Source organism: Notamacropus eugenii, chromosome 1 (assembly GCF_028372415.1).
Source record: "Notamacropus eugenii isolate mMacEug1 chromosome 1, mMacEug1.pri_v2, whole genome shotgun sequence".
In the NCBI taxonomy this organism is placed as follows: domain Eukaryota; kingdom Metazoa; phylum Chordata; class Mammalia; order Diprotodontia; family Macropodidae; genus Notamacropus; species Notamacropus eugenii.
In genome coordinates, this window is record NC_092872.1 from 494763756 (window position 1) to 494783901 (window position 20146).

General features: G+C 36.0%; 1 protein-coding gene across 17 annotated transcripts in view; it reads left to right on the forward strand.

The window, feature by feature from the left end:
• EHMT1 (euchromatic histone lysine methyltransferase 1) overlaps nt 1-20146 on the forward strand; it is a 300206-nt gene that overhangs the window by 23874 nt on the left and 256186 nt on the right. Inside the window, exon 1 of one of the 17 annotated variants that reach the window (XM_072633194.1) lies at nt 15078-19189. The exons of the other annotated variants lie outside the window; for them this stretch is intronic. Within the exon in view, the coding sequence (XP_072489295.1) occupies nt 19184-19189 (6 nt within the window). The 5' untranslated portion in view covers nt 15078-19183. Of the gene's footprint in view, nt 1-15077; nt 19190-20146 lie in introns of those variants that run through there. 17 annotated transcript variants of the gene reach the window in all.

Below are 20146 nucleotides of genomic sequence, written 5' to 3' on the forward strand. Positions count from 1 at the left end.
TGCCAAATTGATGGGTATGAGGTAGAACCTTGAAGTTACTTCATTTTGCACTTTGATAGCTTGGATTTCTGCCTTTGAAAACTACCAGTTTATATCATTAAAACACTTATTGGGGAATGGCTCTTGTGATTATAAATTTGAATCAGTTCTTTAAAACCTGTCTGGCATATAAAGTCTTTATCATAGAAACTGCTTACCAAGATTTTTTTCCCTAGTATGTTTCCCTTCTAGTTTTAGCTGTATCAGTTTTGTTTGTGCAAAAGCTTTCTTAATCTCATGTTATCACAATTGACCATTTTATCTTCTGTGATCCTCTCTATGCATTGTTTGGTATGAACTCTTTTCTGTAGATCTGAAAGGTATTTCTTGTTTGTGTCACTAATTTATTTACATTGTTTCGTTTTTAAAAATCTAAGTTATGAATCTCTTTGGACCTTTTCTTAGTATAAATTGTGAACTGTTGATCTAACTTCTGCCAGACTACTTTGCAGTTTCCCCAGTAGTTGTTGTTGAATAGTGAGGCCTTACCCAGTGGCTGTGGATTTGGGATTTACTGAACACTATTCATCTATATATTGTATACTTAATCTCTTATGTATACACTCAAAAAGGCTATTTTATGGAGAAATCACACAGGGCAAGACAAGAGTTCACATGGTGGTTAGAAGAAGTGCTACAAGGACCCTCTCAGGGTCTCTCTCAAGAACTTTGGAATTGATTGTGTGACATGGGAGACAATGGCACAGCCCACATCAGAGAAGATGCTGTGCTCTATGAACAAAGCAGAATTCAAACAGCTCACGGCAAATGCAGGATGTGCAAATTAAGAGTATCCACCCGAAATGTTCATATGGACTATTTGTGTCTGACCTATGTTAGAGCATTCTGAACTTGTATTGGTCTGATCAGCCAGTCAGACACATTGAAAGTTGACTTTAGCTTAGTGATGTCGTTTTGGTCCTCTTTGAGAACAAAGGACAACAACCAACCAACTTAATCTCTTCCATTGATTGAGTTCTCTATTTTTAAAAATTTTCATTTTTTTGGATTTCTTTATTTTTTTAACCAGTATCAAATTGTTTTGGTGATTACTACATTCATTGTAGCATAGTTTGAAATTTAGAACTGCTGGGTCCCTGCCCTCTATTCTTTTTTATTATTTCCTTGAAACCCTTGTCCTTTTGTTCCTTCAGATGAATTTTGTTATTTTTTCTAATTATATAAAATAATCGTTTTTTAGTTGGAGATTTTTATCATGTTTTTATAGTATAATCTGGCCTATGTCTCCCTTTTTATTAGCTCATATATGACCTAACCAAGTAATTTATAGCTCATTTCAAGAATTTGCACAATATTCATGTGCTAAAAATTAAATTGCACAGTGTAATATTAATTCTCTCTTTTGAACTTTTAAGAAATTGGGAAGTTTTGGCAATATGCAAAGATTTTTATCTTCTAAAAATTTGATAAAATTTCATACTGTTAGATCAGTTAAAGAATTAATACTCAGTAAACACTTAATGAGCTCCTTCTAAGGAAGCTAGGCAGTGCTAGTAAGAACTAGAGATACAGATAAGAATAAAGAAAGACTATCTTTGTCCTCTAGGAGTTTATAGTCATGAGGTAGGAAAACACAAAAGGAAACTGACCAGATTTTGCTTGGTGATGAGATTGTCCCAATAGTGAGTTTCCTGGGATTGGCAGAGAAGTCAGTCAGTCAATCCCACTAGGGCAGCTAATTGAGAAATGAGGAAAACATAAATAGGACCCTTTGGATTATATTGGGAATTATGGTTAAGGAGCAACAAATTCTTTGTATTATAGTATTTAATGGCACAATATCCTTATTGGTTGTAAAGCAAAGCATCAATTCTACGTAAGAGTGAGCCTCTACAAATGACCAGATGGATTTTATGTTCTTCAAGGAACTAATTATGGCTGTGAAAAACGAGTAAATGGGTGTGTGTGTGTGTGTGTGTGTGTGTGTGTGTGTGTGTGTGTTTGTCCTTCATTCTTGAAGAGGACCATGACATAAAGATAATGACTTGACTTGAAGTTGACTTTGATTTGAGTGAGGGAGGGCTGTGCAAGGTCACCAGCCTCACTCTCTTCTCCAGAGCCATGTTCATCAGGACGACTGGAGATGACCCAGGATGAAATGTGCGACACTGGCCCTTTCAGACTAAGGTCTTATCACATTCTCACTTTGAGTGAGATATACCCATTCAATGAATAGGCTTCTTTTAAGTAATTACTCAAGGGATAGCCTCTTTAATTAAAAAAAAAATTAAACTGGGAAGGGAAGACCCTCAGGGTTTCTGGATAAAAGAGAAACAGTTACTATTTATTAATTACATTCACTCTGTGCTAGATGGGTGGGGACAAAGCCCCTTCCTCTACCACCAAAAGGCAGAGACTACTCTCCCTCATTACCACATACAAGATATAATTTTTTCTCCTCCCAACAAGCAGGTTGACCTTGATGTTCGCTTTTTTCAGATCTCACTAGTGTAGAAGATAGGAGGAAGTACAACCTATAATTTGCTCCTTCCCTTATGAGGGTAACATAGGTAGAAAGGATAGTCTGGCCCTCTGAACTACAGATAGTATGACTGACTAAAGTCATAAAGTGTCTGCTGTATAGAAACACTCAGAAGTACCCAGAACATCAGGACTTCTGCTATATCCAAGTTGATCCATATCCACTTGTGAGATCCCATTTTGAAAGCCTAGACTTGGTTGGTGAATGAGTAACTTTGGTCATACATGGTTTGTGAAAATCCTGAGGTTTTTCTAGAATGGAATTCTCAGTCACAACAAATCTGAAGGAATCTGGCCTAATCCATGTCTCTTTACTGATAGAATTTCAGAATTGGAAAAACCATGAGATATCAGCAACTGGCACCTGCTATGCTAAAACTGTCTGTATTATAGGCTTGGTTTTAATCAGTCTCTTTTATCATTCATTTAACAATGGTTAGAGGTATAACTAGCAAATTTTGCACTTAGGACAAGGTGAGGTTGGGATCTAGAGTCACTTGGGGTATGGGAGTAGGGGGAGAGAACCTGAGCCAGGGCCCTAGAAGTATTGAAAGGCCTTCAGGAGTGGGGAACCTGCAGCCTCCAGGACACATATGTTGAATGAAATAATACCAATATTTGAGGTAGCCTTTTAGACATACTCTTTATGTGTTAGAGAAGGGTAAAGCAGCCTCTTCAAACGTTGGCAGTCCTTTAAGGGACAGTTTAGATTACTCATTGCAGATGCTCACATGTTATTAGGATAATAGAGTTTACTATTAGGAAAACTCTAAGAGATCTAATCCATCACCTTTTTTTTACAGGGTGGAAAACAGGCTCAACAATATTGCCCAAGGTCACAGAATCAGGACTAAAACTCAGTTTGACCCTAAATCCATTGTTCTTTCTGTTGCAATACTTTCCTTGCATTTTGGAACAAAATGTCTTAGAACCTGTATAAGGACACTCTTGGAAATCTCATAAACACTTAATTATTTCATCTGTAATATGTATGGATAGCATAGATGATGTTATGTAAAACACTAGCTATTAGTAATAGAAAGTAATGATAAATTACTGTCATTTCATCTTCATCTCATTCTCATCTTTTTTTGGTGGAATTCAGATGGAAATGGTTCAGGGATAAGTCATTAACCTGATATTTTTTTTTTTGGTAATTTTTTTCTATGAATTGTGGTACAGAAAGGATAAAATGACTTTTTTTGTTAAGCTGATAAAAGTATTGGTATATAAATCCATTTTCTGTAATTTTACAGGAATGATAAGTGCTTCCTCCTATGAATAATATGTACTTCCTTCTGTTTCTGCATAATTTCATTTCTTTTTTTTAGATCTATATTTTGAAAGCTTTTTACTCTGCAGATGTTATAGATTATAACTAATACAGTAACATTTATTAAAACATTTTTCTTATGAATCAATTTTTATGTGTCGGTGATTATAGGCAACAATTTTGTCTGTGATTGTGTTTAATTCTAGTTTATTTGATCACAGTGAAGTTTGGGGTCTGCATTTGTGGTATGATGATATGTATTTGTCATCTGTTAGTGAAGGATAGTGAATATCTTCTGGTAATTTTGGCCATTTGATTGTGTCTTTTGGGAAATTCAACTACAGTGATAATAATTCAGACTAACATTTGTCATATTACAATGAGTGCAATTTTTTTTTTTTTTTTTGACAATCCTTGAGAAGCTATTTGCCCCTTCCAAATATATTTGGAATAGGTCATAAGATGCTAATTATTTCTCTCTGGGCTAAAGCTTTACCACTCTAAGATTGGAAGTTAACTTTGTGATTTAAGGCAGATTTTCTTCTCTCCCCTAATCTGTTAATTTGTTTGTAAATTGAAGAGGTTTGTATTCTGTGAACAGAAATTGTTCTAGAGCTTATTATTCTCTGTTTAAAAGGGTACTGAAATTATTCTGCTTTAAATGATGATGGATAATGATTATTACAACATATCAGGCTTTAATTTAGGTTCTGTGTATAACTTATTCTAAGCTACAAAATTTCCTACTCTAAAAAATTTAGATAGGAGCCGTATCGTCCTTTTGGGGATGATGTATGGCTGCTACTGGTAGTTGGTTGGTGTATTTTGGGAGTTTTATGCTGGTAGGAAGGTATGCCACTGCTCTTCTTGTGGAGGGACTGGAATTGATATTGTTTCTTTCCTTTTGAAAAGGAAGCACTATTTCCTGGATCACTGCCGTTCTGTAGACCCTTGATGATCCTTATATTAATAATGATAACTTACATAACATTTTACAACCTGCAAAGCACTTTCATACACACTGTCTTGTTTGATCCTCAGAGCAATCTTATGAGGTAATACTTTGTTTTATAGATGAGAAAATTGTGGCATGGAAATTGTGGTTTGCTTCAGGTCATAGTATCTACTAAATGTGTGGGCCAGGACTTAAATATCCATGTTTTTCTGTCAGATCCTTTGCCCTTTCCTAAGTACTATACTTTTATCTGACTAAAGACCTAATGATATCCATTCAGTTCATTTTAATCTTCTAAGCATCTATGAGTGTCCTCTTTGTGCTAGTTACTGGCTCTGTGGTTTGGGTTTATGAAAAGAAAATAAAAAATAAACGCTGGCCCCAGGGAGCTTAAATTCTAGTGGGTATGGGGACCGAATTGCACAGTATTAAAGAATACATAAACATAACATAATGATGAAGTAAATGTGTGGAGGGAGATAACGCTAACACTTAAAGGGCTCAGGAAAATCTATCTTGTAGGATAGAAGTTCTTAACCTTTTTTTGTCCCATGGATGCTTTCTCAGAGTAAAGATTTAAAAAATTTAAAGTGGGGCAGTTAGGTGGTGTAGTGGATAGAACACTGGCCCTGGAGTCCCAAGGACCAGAGTTCAAACGTGGCCTCAGACAGTTACTAGCTGTGTGACTCTGAGCCAGTCATCTAACTTTGAATGGTTCTTCCTTGCCTCCCCCTTGCACCCTACACCACCCAAAAAAGTTTAAAGTAAGGTTACAAAAGAAAGCAATTATATTGAAATAAAGATGTAATTTTTCCCCCCCCAATCTAAATTCATAACCTAGGTTCTCAGACCCACAGGTTAGGAATCCTTGCTTCAGGGAATAGCACCTGAGCTTAACTCTGTAAGGAAGCTTAGGACAACAAAATTTTTGAGTTGGAGGTGGGGGGTGATGTGAGTTTGTATTTGGAGAAAGGAGTATCTAGAAGTGATAGACTGCTTCTGATGGGTTGGGATATGGTAATAACTAACTATCCGGAAGACAAAGCTGCTTTATTCTCACTTTGCTTCTGCCAAGGAAAATGACCTTTGCACTGGAATGAGGAAGAAAAAAGACTAGCAGGGAGTTGATACCCAGGATGAGTATGGAAATAGTAAGAAGGCATCTACTTGTCTGTGATGAATTCAGTTTACCTGACCCAGATAAACTTTTATAAGAACTGACAGATATGATTGCTGAGCCTCTCTTGGTAATATTTGAAAGATCATGGAAACAGGAGAGATACTGTAAGATTGGAGAAAGGCAGACAATGTTCTGATTTCAAAAATAATAAAGAGAACAGTCTGTGAGTTCCTCAGAGGCAGACTCCCTCTTTCTCCCCTCCCCCCACTTTTTTTTGGTATCCTCAGAGCTTAGCATAGTACTTGGCATATAGTAGGTTCTTAATAAACATTTATTGACTAACTGAATGACTGCAAATTAGATTAGTGAGGTTGACTTCTCTGTTAAGAAAATTGTGGAATGGATTTTTAAAGAGATGGTTGGTAACATCTGGAAAGGGAAGCTGATTAAAAAGCCAAGGTGACTTCTTAGAGACAGATCATGTCTTCCTTCCTTCCTTCCTTCCTTCCTTCCTTCCTTCCTTCCTTCCTTCCTTCCTTCCTTCCTTCCTTCCTTCCTTCCTTCCTTCTTTCCTCCCTCTCTCCCTCCCTCCCTCCCTCCCTCCTCCCCTCCCTCCCTGGTGGATGAGGGAGAATATTATAGTCGGGGAAACAAATGTTAAAAAAGATAATCCTTGGTCTCAAGGAACTCATAGTCCAATTGGGGAGATAGCATGCAAAAACTCAGTTACAAAACAAGTTATATAATGGATAAATCAGAGATAATCAACAGGGAAGACATTAGAATTCAGAGGAATTGGAAAAAACTTCTTGTAGAAGATGGCAATTTAGCAGTGACTTGAAGGAATCCAGGAGGAAGACATGAAGAAGGAAAGCATTCCAGACATGGGTCAAAGTCTTTGACAAAACATATCTCATACTATTGTTGTGAAGAAGATGGAAAGATATGGATTAGTTGAATTTGGTATTTATTAACACCAAATTGCTTTGGTGCAACATTGGCAGGGTACTCAGTTTGTTTTTTTTTAAACTAAATCTCTCAGAATTAAATGAATTAAAAACTGGTTGGATGGCCAAAGAGTAGATGTTAATGATTTGATGTGTGTGATGAGGTCTTTTGTGGAGCCTTCCAGGTACATGTGCTTAGTACCTTGTACTCCTTAACATCTTTATCAATGAGATGGCATAGTCTTCAAATTTCAAGATGACACAAAGCTGGGAGGGATAGCTAACACACTGAATAAAAGTCATCAAAAGAGATATTGACAAGTTAGAACATTGGGCTGAATGTATAAAATGGAATTTAGTAAAGATAAATGTAGTTTATATACATGGATAAAAAAATAAATTTCATAAGTACAAGATGGAGGTGGCATGGTATTAGATAGCAATTTATCTAAAAAAAATAGTGTAACGGATTGTAAGTTCAGTAATAACTTGTTCTGTGGCAGCTTCACACAAAAAGGGGACTCCTTCCTCTTTGATGCTGGTTTCTTTGGGCACTATACTGTGCTAAGCATTTTACAAATATTATCTTATTTGATCCTCATAACAGGCCTTTGAGGAAGGTACTGTTATTTTTTTCCATTTTCCAGTGAAAAAGCTGAGGCAGACAGGTTTAAATGACTTGTCCAGAGGTACAGTTAGTGTCTGAGGTCTTCCTGACTTCAGGTCTGGTGGTGGTGTATCCACTGTGCCACATACTACCTATCTACTTGTGCTAGGTGACCACTAAATGATTTATTTCCCAAATTTAGCTATTATTCAGTCAATGAATATATGAATATTCTCTTGTAATCCTGGAGAAAATTATGCTTATAAAATACCAAATATTGCTATTTTTGAGTTTTCAGAAGATATTATTAGTAAGAGTTAATTTTTCCAAACTTGCTTACTTTTAATGATTATTTTGAAGATTATTTATCTTTTTTTTGAGATATCTTCGTTGTTTAAAAAGAGCACGTAAGGTTATGGAAAATAAAGTAAAATGCTAGTAATCGTTTTGTTTGAATAATGGAAAAATACAGAGCGCCTTAGTATCTGATGGGAGTAGAAGGGATGGTTAATTTCTTTGAGCTTTCTTTTTTGGTGTATATTATAAATAGGTGGCAAAAAACCTAGGCAAACTAAGGAGAGGGAATCCCATTAGATTTCTGGTATAATAACTCTCTGAAGATTCCTTTTGATTCAGGCATAGATGAGCCCTCGATTGTGGTTAGAAACCTTTTTCAAAAAATATACCTGAGTAAGTAGCTACCTATAAGAATATGCAGTTGCAAAACTATAATCAATTTTGTGAGAAAAATATGCTCAAGTTAAAGAGCGTTATAATACACTCTTCAGCTATTTTTACTGCCCTTTAGGTTTTTCCACTTCCTGGTGTCCTCACTGGCTCATCCTCCCCCTTTTCTGTCAGGCCTTTGATTTTATCTGTATATAGGAACTTCCAGTGTAGAACTGGTGCTGCCTTCCTTCAAATGGAAATCAGTATCTTCTCTGCATTTTATAGTATTAGTTGTAGTTGCCTGGGGGCACTGAGAGGTGACATGTCCAGGTCCCTCCAACCTGTATACGTCAGAATCCAGGTCTTCCTGAGCCCCATCCATAATCCACTGCTGCTTCTCTCTGCCTTTCTCCTGTTCATTTATGCAGTGGGCCTAAAAGTGAAATAATAGACTTGCACTCCCTTAATAATAACCGTTTCAAAAATAGTAGGATCATAGATTAGAGCTGGAGTGGCCCTTAAAGAGCTAGTTAAATACTTTCATTGTATAGATGAGAAAGCAGGCTTGCAGAGAAAGTGACTAACTCATGGACATACAGGTGGCATTAAGAAGAGTTATGATTTGAAGACTTTTTAAACCTTGTTCTGCTATATGTTATATTGCTTGTTAATGTAACGTAGCAGGTATTGCTTTGGTGCAACATTGACAGGGCACTCAATCTTTTTTTTGTTTTAAACCAAATCTCTCCACCTCTGTGCCCTCCCCTCATCCCCAGACCTAGTGGAAAAAGATCATGTGAATTCTCCTAGACCATACCATTTTCCTCCCACAGGACTATCTCAAGGGCTTAACCTTGCCTTTGATCTCTACCTCTATTCTTTTCCCTTTCTTTGACAGCCTAGGGACAAAATAGCCACTGGTCAATGTGGAACAATTTCTCACCTAGGTTAAAGAGTGTAAATGAGACAAAAAAAAAAAATTAATGAAATTATAACATCTCAGAGCTCCCAGTTAATAAAAATATTCAGTTATAAAAAAATATAGATATCTATCCTGTTTAGATTCCATGTATTTTCTTTTTTATAAAATTTAATTTTTTGTTACATTTTAAGTTCTGAACAATCTCCCTTCCTCCCCACTCCTCACTAGAGAAGGCCACCATTTAACACAGATACACACACATATATGCTGTATATACATACACATATATACATGTATGTATGTATATATAATGTAATGTATATATACATACAGATGTAATATGTAGGTAGAACCATACAGTGCATATTTCTGCTTATCATTTCTTTCTCTGGTGGTAGAGAGTATCTTCCTGATTCATAGGTCCTTTATAGTTGATTTGAATATTTATAGTACTCAGAATAGCTTAGTTGTTCACAGTTCCTCCAGTATTGCTATTAATTTATACAACATTCTCTTGGTTCCGCTTATTGCACTCTTCATTATTTTATGCAGGTCTTTCCATGTTTTTTTAAAAATTAACCTCATCATTTCTTATAGCATAGTAGTATTTCATCACTCATATACTACAATTTGTTTAACCATTCCCCGCTTGATAGGTGTCCCCTCAACTTCCAGTTCTTTGCCACGACAAAGAGAGCTGCCACATATATTTTGAAACATAAAGATTCTTTTTCTTTTTCCCTGATCACCTTGGGAGACACTCCTAATAGTATTATTACTAGGTCATAGGGTATACACAGTTTTATAACTCTTTGAGCATAATTCCAGATTGGACTCCAAAATGGATCAATTCATAGTTCCAACAACAGTTTATTAGCATCCCAGTTTTTCCACATCCCCTCCAACATTTGCCATTTCCCTCTTCTATTATTTTAGCTAGTCTGATAGGTGAGATATCTTAAATTTATTTCAATTTCAATTTTTCTAGCCAGTGATTTAGAATATTTTTTCATATGACCATACATAGCTTTGGTTTCTTCATCGAAAAATTACCTGTTCATATCCTTTTACTATGAATTGGGGAATGACTCATATTCTAATAAATTTGACAAAATTTTCTCTATATTTGAGATACAAGACCTTTATCTGAGAAATTGTCTGTGATTTTTTTCCTCCAGTTTTCTATTTTCCTGGTAATCTTGACTGTACTGATTTCATTATTCCATGTGTTTTCTAGTTAGCAACTGACTTCCATCACTTCTCTTCTCTGGTAAGGAATAAATATATGAAGATGTGCAGTAGACATTTGTCATTATCTGTTATGGATTTTTATAAGGGAAAGCACTGTGAAAAGAAGAAAAGAAGAAAGGAAACAAGCATTTATTAAGTGCCTGTTCGTGTTACTACTGCAGTGTGCTAAGCACTTCCCTAATATTATTTCATTTAGTCCTCACAACAACCCCAGGAGAGATAGGTGCTATTACTATCTCCATTTTACAATTCAGTAAACTGAAACAGGCCGATTAAATGATCTGCTCAGGATCACACAGCTAGTATGTGTCTGAGGCTGGATTTGAGCATCAGCAGGATGACTCCAGTGCCGGTGCTCTTTACACTGTGCCACTTAACTGCTTCTTTTAAAAATTTTGTCTTTGAAAGACTAATTAAAACAAAATTTACTGCAAATTTAAATAAATTTATTTAAAGAGTTCCACCTTTTGCAGATAGAGATAAAACAGTAGAGAAAGAGAGTTGAAGCACATTACCAGTAGCCTCTTGGGGAAAACCAATTCAGATACATTTCTTCACTGTGTGTCTTCAGTAAGTAGGGCAGTGAGTGAGGGAAGCTGGTTGATACCCATTGTTAGTCATATTATGCTGCTGCAGGAGCTTCTGCCTCTCTTGGCTTCATTTCTTCACTGTCCTTGAAGTTCTGTACAGACTGCCCCTCCAAATGTCACGACTCATTTTTTGATACCTCCACCCTCCCCCCCAAAAAGGTTCAGCATCATTTAGGAATTCTTTCTCAAAATCCTGTAGTTCCAGTATCTTAAAGGGCTTTGAAGACTACAACTCCCAGGGTTCTCAGGGAAGGCTTAAAATCTTACTTCATCCAAAGAGCAGGCAGTCTGAGCCCATTTAACTTGCTGGTCATGTTAAGTTAAAAAAGTGAAATTATACAAGTTTGACAATTATTTTTTATTAACAGTGATTCTTACATTGTTAACCAGTGTTCCTAGTAGTTGCTGCCAGATTAATTTTCTCTTCCAGCTTCTTACTAACCCCTTCCTATCTTCTAATGTAGTAGCTCTTATTTTGCAGTAATGATTTTACTGAGTTCAAAACTATATGTGAATTCCTACTCATCTGAAAAGGCTTTTAAAAGATTTAGATGTTAATACCAATGTTCTGTCTCTTAAATTGGAGGCTAATACATTTGTCTACAACAAATGACAAAGAAAAAGAAACTTAAGTGGACCTAAAGTAGTTATTTCCTTTAAATGGGTCACTCAGAATATAAATATAGGCTTTTATCATGTAATTAGCCAGTAGAAGTCTTAAAGAAAGATTGACCTCCCCCTTCCTCTGCATTGCCCTCCCCCATTAAATGAATTGGTTTTCATTGCTACATATGAATATTGGCATGGTTTATCTATGCTGTTAGCCTGCAAGTTAAAAGGGTCATAGTGGTACTACAGGCTTGAATGGTAAATATTAAACAAGTACAACTTTTTTTTTCTGTTTTCTGATATGCTCATTAAAATAAATCATTTAAATGTGATTGATTATTTTGGTTCAATTTCACTTTGATATTAATGAAAAATGAAACAAATTATATAAAAGATATATACAGAGGCCTAACATAATAAAGTATTTTGAAACAGTTGGTTTTTTTGCAAGCATTTTTCTAAACTGGTTGTACTTTACAGCCAATTTGCAGTTGCAGAATAGTATTCTAAGATGGAAAGTTTTGATTAATTGACTGTTGCTTTCTATGTGTTAAGCTGCCTGGTCTGCCTGTTAACCTTAATTTCTTTCTTCTATTTGCCTTAATCCACTGGAGAAGGATATAGCAAGCTGCTCCAATATCTTTGTCAAGAAAACCTCCTCGACAGTATTGGCATGATATTAGTCCATGTGTCAAGAAGAGTCAGACATGACTGAACAGTACCAGTGATACCCACCTCACAGCATTTTACAAGCCATGTCATTGTAAGCTATTATTGTTGTTAAATTAGTTAGGTTTTAGATTCCTCTGTTAAAAAAAATGAACAATTAAGCTTGGTATGCTGTGTAATTCAAACTTTAATGCCTCAACCTCTCCCTATTCCCATCCATCCTCCATATAGCTGCCAAAATGATTTCCTTAAAGTGTGGTTCTGAGGTGATAGCTCTTTACTTAATAACTTCTGCCTGTTACCTCTTGGATCAAATATAAACCCCTTTTTTGGGGCAGTTATAATTTGGCCCCTTCCTACCTTTCTGGTGTCCTACATTAGTCCCCTCCATCCTCTCTGTAGGCTAGCCATACTGACTTTCTCACTATTGCACATGCATACCACTGCATCTCTTATTTCGATGCCTTTGCATTGATTGTCTGACTTCTCTAGAATGCTCCCCTTCCTCATCTTTACCCATTGGAATCCTTGGTTTTTGTCAAATATTCAGCTTACATGCCACTTTCTGCATGAAATTTTTCCTGATTCTAGTTAACTCCCTTTTAAAACTACCTTATATCATTTTGTTTGTATATATGACTAGATTTATTTGTGTATTCATAATGTGTCCCATTCACCTACAAGCTCCTCAAGGGCGGGGACTGTTGCTTTATACCCCTAATCCTTAGCATAGTCTGGCATATTTAAGCAATTAGTAAATGTTGAAAAATTGTTGTCCCCTGTCTTTTGATTGTCTCCTATCCTTTGATATGGTGGATGCAGAGTATGATTTTTTTTGAAAGGGGAATCTTACAAAATCTCTTTGAATTTGGCTCTTATTCTGTGAAATTCTTGGAATGTCATTATCTAGTTTATTTCTTTCACAAAGTCTTTCTGTCATGTATTGACTGGGGAGAATCTGGGAACTTTTGTATCTGGCTCATTTTGCTTTCCCAAAAGGGTCCCTTAACTCCTTTGCAAGTAGTCATACAAACATGGAATAGGGGACCGGTTTTATTTATTTCTGTACTTTGATGAAACTGTGATTTGAGAGATATGAGTATTCCTTCCAGTGATGTTAAATTGCTTTGTTAGCCTATGCAACCTTTAATTCTTCTTAGGGACTCTTTCCAACATGATAGAACTCTTTCTGTATAGTTCATTGTTTCTTAACTTTGTTTGTCATAGAAGTGTGGTGAAGCCTATGGACTTCATCTCAAAATAATGTTTTTAAATGGATAAAATAAAATACATAGGATTATCAAGGAAACCCAGTTATATTGAAATGCTTTTATAAAATATTTAAAAAACAAGTTCACTGACCCTAGATTTAGCTTCTGCTCTAGATTGTTATTATATGTATACTAATGGAGTACATGGACTATCCATTTATTCTTTACTCTCATTTCATGACTAGCTCACCTGATTCTCTAGAAATGACAGTGTAAAGAACTAGGTAGAAAGCTCATGATAGCTGATGATGTCAAATCAGTCAAGATGTGTTCAAATATTTACTACAACTGATTATGTCAAATCAATCAATCAAGATGTGTTCAAGTATCTGCTATGTGCCAGGTAAAAATAAAAGAAATGAACCATTTCCTGCCCTCAAGGAACTTTCATTCAATTTGAGGGCTAAACCATATTCTTAGATAAGCAAATGGAGGATATATCCAAAATAAATACAAAGTAGATTTTGAGTTGGAGATACTATCACTGAGGGAATGAGGAAAGTCCATTTGAAGGTGGTGGTAGCATTTGGGCTGAGCCTTGAAGGGAAACAGGGACAGAGATGAGAAAGCATTACAGGTATGGAGGATAGCTTGCATAAAAGCATGGAGGTGGGAGATAGAATGTATGGGGAGCCAGTTTGGCAAGAAAGTAGAGTAAATGAGGTAGAGTAATCAGTCTGTAGTCAGTCGGGAAAGGATAGCCCAGAGCCAGGTTATGAAGGACTTTAAAAGTCAAATAGAGGTGTTTGAGTTTTGTTTGAGAAGCTGTGGAGAATCAGTAAAACTTGTTGAGTAGGAGAATGACAGATCTGCACTTTAGGAATAGCACTTTCTGTCTTTCTGGATGGGGCATCCCAATTATGAGGCTTTGCAGTTCCAATTGAAGTAGTGTAGGAGAGAGTTGATGAATTATTTAAGAGATGTTGAAGAAGTCAAAATCAGCTAAATTTGACAACTTGATTGGATTGGAGTTTGTGAGAGAATGAAGGATGACTAAGGATTTGAATCTAGATGAATGAAGGATTGGTAGTATTCTTGATAGAAATAGAGAAGCTAGGAAGAGTGGTGGATTTAGGGGGAAGAATAATAAGTTTGATTTTGGACATGTTGAATTTGAGATGCTGATGAGAACAAGCTCATGTACTGCACCGTATTATCTATCTATATTGATATGTAGTTATGAAGATCTTTTTCTTACTGTTTTATGTAGTGATGATTCTCATAACTTTCTATCATTCTGCCTCAAAAGATTTTTACAGATGGATCTAGATTAGTGTTTTCCTTGGCTGCCATATCTCTTTGTTTGACAAAGATATAAAGTGTTTCCTTGCTAAGTAAGACCTTTTCTGGGCCCTTTTGCTTTCTTCATTGTGGTGATTGGTAGTGTCTTAATAGTCCTTTTATTCATTTCTTATTTGAGTTGCTTATTTCAAAAGGTCAAGTTGGATTTAACTCAGTTGTTTGTTATATCTTTATATTATATTATTTAAATATATTATATATTTTATTATATTTTAATTATATTTAAATATATTATATATAATATATTTAAATATATAATATATTTATATTATAACTTATTATTGAGTCTTTTTTCTCTTTTTCAGAATGCTGGTCTTACTGTACTTGTGTTTGTTGGTGATTTAGAAGTGAACTCCACATAAAGAACAGTTATTTATTGTGTATTAAAATATATTCAGTTTTATACTTCGTGATATTCAGCTTTCCATCTTGAGAGCCTCTCCGTTCTTTTCTAGGTATCCAAGTTTCCTAGAAGGTAAAGTCCTAGACTTGGAGTTAGGAAGGCTCAGGTTTGAATCCTCTTCTCTCCTCTCACCCTCTCACTCCCCCAGGTGTGTGACCGTGGGCAAGTTGCTTAACTTCTGCCTCATTTGTAAAATGGGTATAACAATAAACCTAAGATTTTTGTGAGGATCAAATGAGATATAATGTGTAAAAGTACTTTGTAAACCCTAAAGCATTATCTGTCTCAGTCAGTGAATATTTATTAAGCACCTACTGTGTACTTTGGATTGTGCTAAAGTGCTAGGATACAAAAAGAGGCAAAAGGCAGTTCTTGCTCTCAAGGAATTCACAATCTCAAATAAATATGTATACTTAATGTTAATGTATATGTATATACATACTTATACAAACAGACAAGCATATATATTTCTATATGTTATTATTCTATTCCTCAAGAAGTATGATGATACTTAGCTGTTATCCTAGAAACCTTTGACCTTCCTCTTTTCTTACCTGAGTCATGTTTTCCAACTCATTTTTTCACTATCTTCCTCTTTGTCCACATTTATATCCAAGTCATTAAGTATTAAGGTATTTGCTGATTTAATTTGGGAGGTCTTAGTTGTGTTTGTCCTTCATCCTCAAAGAGGATCATGACATTTGGGAGATGATGACATGACTTGCTATTGACTTTGATTTGAGTGAGGGAGGGCAGAATTAAGTTCTTTGTGTAATTTCTAATTATATGCAGTAGGTCATAAGATCCCAAGTTGCAATCATTTTTTTGGGTAGGGGATGGGGGCGGAATATGTCATGAACATTTTTTAGTAAATGACCATGTAGGATTGGAAAGAGTTTTAGATTTGAAGTCTGAGGACTTGGGTTTGAATTTTGGCTGTCACTACTGGTGTGACCTTGGGCAAGTTGGTAAACTAAGTTTCTTCATCCATAAAATAAGGGAGTTGGGCTAGATGACCTCTTAGGTCCCTTCCAACCCTAAATCTATGATGATATCTTGTTAGAATATTACTGGATACAATACTATATTGCCTTTAGATGCGAGATGAAACAAATTTTTCCATCTTGCCTCCCTCTGGCCTCCCCCCCCCCCACCTTTTTTTGATCTTACCAAGGGCAACCTCTGGAAGACAATCATTCCACTTAGTTTCAGTTTCCTTTTGTTTTTTGGTTTCTAGTGAGAATGCCAGGCTGGTGATAAGCCTTTTTTTACTTAGGTTGGCCCTCAGAAAGCAGGTATTATCTTTTGCTGGGCCTATTCCTCAAATTTTTAATGGTTGAAGCTGCTTGATTTTGCTGATGTAGTCTGCAAGAGGCCTGGGTGACCTCTGGACTAGTGAAGCACTGGGAGAGTAGGCGTCTGTGGAGAGAGATTTTATTTAACTCTACAACAACCTCCCCATCTGTGACCCCTTCGCCCCCCAGGTTCATACTCAGACTTCCTAAATATCAAGACATTGCCTCTTTTCTTTCTAGAGAACTTCAGCTAACTTTATTCCCCTTTGGTGGGTTCCATTTTTCCTTGGATTCATTCAGTTCATATGATTCATTGTAAAATTGAGAGAATAGGTATTGTTTGTTCCTCAGGTATAGTGGTTCCTTGTCTGGATGATCTTTCTTATACCAGGAGGGCCAAGGCCTAGAACTTTGCTGCTCCCCTTGTGACATTACCCCACTTTCAGTGTTTCACACAGTCAGTTTTTGAGTACTCATTGACTGCCCTAAAGGGAGGCATGTGAATACATCCGTAGGCCCTGTGTCTATCTTAGTATGTATTTTCTCGTTGTAGACCCCATTTTGTATTTGAAGAAGTACCAGAAGTACACTGTGTATGAAGGGGAGGAGCTTACCTGTGTGTCTTTTATGAAACACATTCTTTTTTTTAAAATTCTGTTTTATTCTTAGTTCCAAATTCTTTCCCTCTTCATTTGCCTTCCCCCACTGATTTAGAAGGCAAGAAAAAAACCTATTACAAATACATGTAGACATACAAAGTCTCAATCTGCATATAAATAAATTTCCACATTAGTGTCCACCCTCCAAAATAAAAAAACCAAGAAATAGAAGAAAATATGCTTTAGTCTGTACTCTTAAGTCCATTAGTTCTTTCTCTGGAGGTAGACAGCATGTTTCATCATGGAGTCCTTTGAATCTGCAATTGGGGCTGTCCTGATGAATACCAGGCCACTGGATCCAGGTGGCACAGGAGAAGAAAGTGAGGCTGGTAACCTTTTACAACCCTTCCTCACTCAAATCAAAGTCAGCTGCAAGTCATGTCATCATCTTGATATCATGGTCCTCTTCCAGAATGAAGGATGAACACAACCTGAACCCTGAGGGTCTTTCTTCTCCTAGTTTGATTTTTTTTTTTGTTTTTTTTGGATTAAAGGGGCCATCCCTTGAGTAACTACTTAAAGAAGCCTATTCATTGAATGGTTGTATCTCACTCAAAGTGAGAATGCTGTAAGACCTTAGCCTGAAAGGGCCCAGGGTTTCCCATTCTATCCTGGGCCATCTCCAGCTGTCCTGATGAATATTAAGCCACTGGATCCAGATGACTCAGGAGAAGAAAGTGAGGTTGGTGACCTTGCACAGCCCTCCCTCACTCAAATCAAAGTCAACTGCAAGTCATATTATCATCTTGATGTTGTGGTCCTCTTTGAGAACAAAGGACAAACACAACAATTAGTCATTGTGTCAGTCAGTTACTAAGTCTTTCAGAGTTGATTATCTTTACAATGTTGCTGTTACTTTATAAGTTCTACTAGCTCTGCTCACTTCATTTTACATCAGTTCATATAGTATAGTTTTTCTGAAACCATCTCCTTCCTCATTTTTTACAGCACAGTAGTATTGTATTACATTCATATACTATTCCCCAATTGATGGCCATTCCCCCAGTTTCCAATTTTTTGCTACCATAAAAAAGAGTGGCTGTAAATATATGAAACACATTCTTAAGTGTCATGTATGTAACATTTTGATTAAATGAGTAATATAGTATATTTTGAAACAATAGCCTCTTTAAATATATTAATATTAAAGAGTTTAGTGTAATAGGACTTAATCTTCCCTGGTGTAAAGTGGTAGCTGCAATAGTGGCGAAAACAAAAAGCCTTTCTCCCTGTCTTTTCTACGTCTAATGAGAAACAGTTTAGTAACGAAACATGATATAAGATTGGGGGAGGGGCTGAGTCATAGTGAGGAGCATAAGAGACTGAAAATGGCAAGCTGAATGCAGGTGAAAATCTTTTTTGAGTTCCTATGGTGTTTATTATCAGAATCATTCAACAAGACTAATGCTAAGTCCAATTTGAGTATAGAAGGAGCTGCAACATACTTGTATTTCATTTATATTTAATATACATGATTAAAAGTTCTGAGGAATTTGCATAATATTAGAATTCATGTAGTAAAGTAATGTGACACTGGCTATGGATCCAGTGTTGCTTATGTGTGAAGCTGATTGATGAAAGTTTTACAACTGTTCTGTTTTATTTTGGATTTGATCTAGTTTGTTTCTTAAAGCAAAGTTAATGCTGAAATCTGGAGAAAAATGTAGCCTATGTAATGAAAGATGGTGTTTTGATGTTGAGTTTAATAGAAGAATCCTCTACCATTTGTTAGGAGAAAATAATAAACCTATAGTTACAGTGTATCTTCCCTGAGAAAAGTCCAAAATAATCTGAAAATCTTTTCATAGCGTGAAGATTTAAAAAATACTTTTGAGGAAGGAATATGACAGCTTCAGAGAAGAATTAGGGATTGTCTCTTGAGCTTTTAAAACTTGCATGTGGTTCTGAAATGGCATTTCCTCCTTATGTCTATAACAGACCTCATTTCATGAAATGGATGCAACTGCTGAAAAAGATCTCAATTGAGCATGCCCATTGGAAGATTAATCCTTTAGAGGGAGTTGGAGAGTTAAGCTACTATAATTTCTCTGCGGTTGACTGCAGTAAACAACTGCTTTAAGACACGAGGACAAAAATTTGATGAAGGTACATGGAAGTAAAATTGAATTTAGAAATATGATTTTCCCCCAGCCAAAGCTGGGGAAGCATAGTCTATGAAAGGAAGAGCTTTGTTTTGGCTGTAGGGAGTCGTGCTTTTTTTTTTTTCAAAGGCCACAGTATTGCCTTTTGTCACTATATGAAACCATATTGAATGATTGACTCCCTTTTAGAGTGGATTCTTGACCCACTATCACTTAAAGTTTCTTGTGATCAATACTGACTGAGGCCTGAGAGCATATTTTTTGCTATTAATTCAGGAAGAAGATAATAATTTAGTTCTTTTCAATTATAATGATTGTTAATTGACACTGCAAATTTCTCTTGCAAACCTCAAATTTGTAGATATGCATGCAGGTTGCTTACAAAATGTTTATTTTACTTAAATTGATTCTTTGCTTTTCTCCCTTCTCATAAAAAAAGGGTGTACTTCTATGTCTTAGTATGGGGGCAAAAAAGTAAGGCTAAAAGATTGCACCAGCCTACTAGCTGGAAGCAGGGAATGAGAAGAAGCAGACTCAGTTTGGGGCCAGGTAAGTGATTGACTTGGGTATAAATGGAAAAGATGACAGTAGCAAGAAGAAATTGGGACATTTTATTATGCAGCTTCACTCCCTCTTTTTGTACTCTCCTGGGGAGAAAAATGCAGGAGTACAGCCTTAACCATCAAACAAGAATGAGTGAAAAGAATATTGCTTAGAATCTGGATTGTTTTAATTAAAAATAAAATGACCACTCCAAACAATATGTTCAGCTACTAAGGGAATGTAATCTTTTTATTGATCTTGAAGAGAGAAAGTAGGGGAAATGGGAATGATGCTACTAGATAATCCTTGTTAACATCTTAGCCCTTTAAATTTTCCAGATGATCCTACAGGAGATAAAGAAACTTTTAAGAGCTAACTAGTTGTCCCTTATGTGTGTACTTAGGTGAGGAAGAGGGAG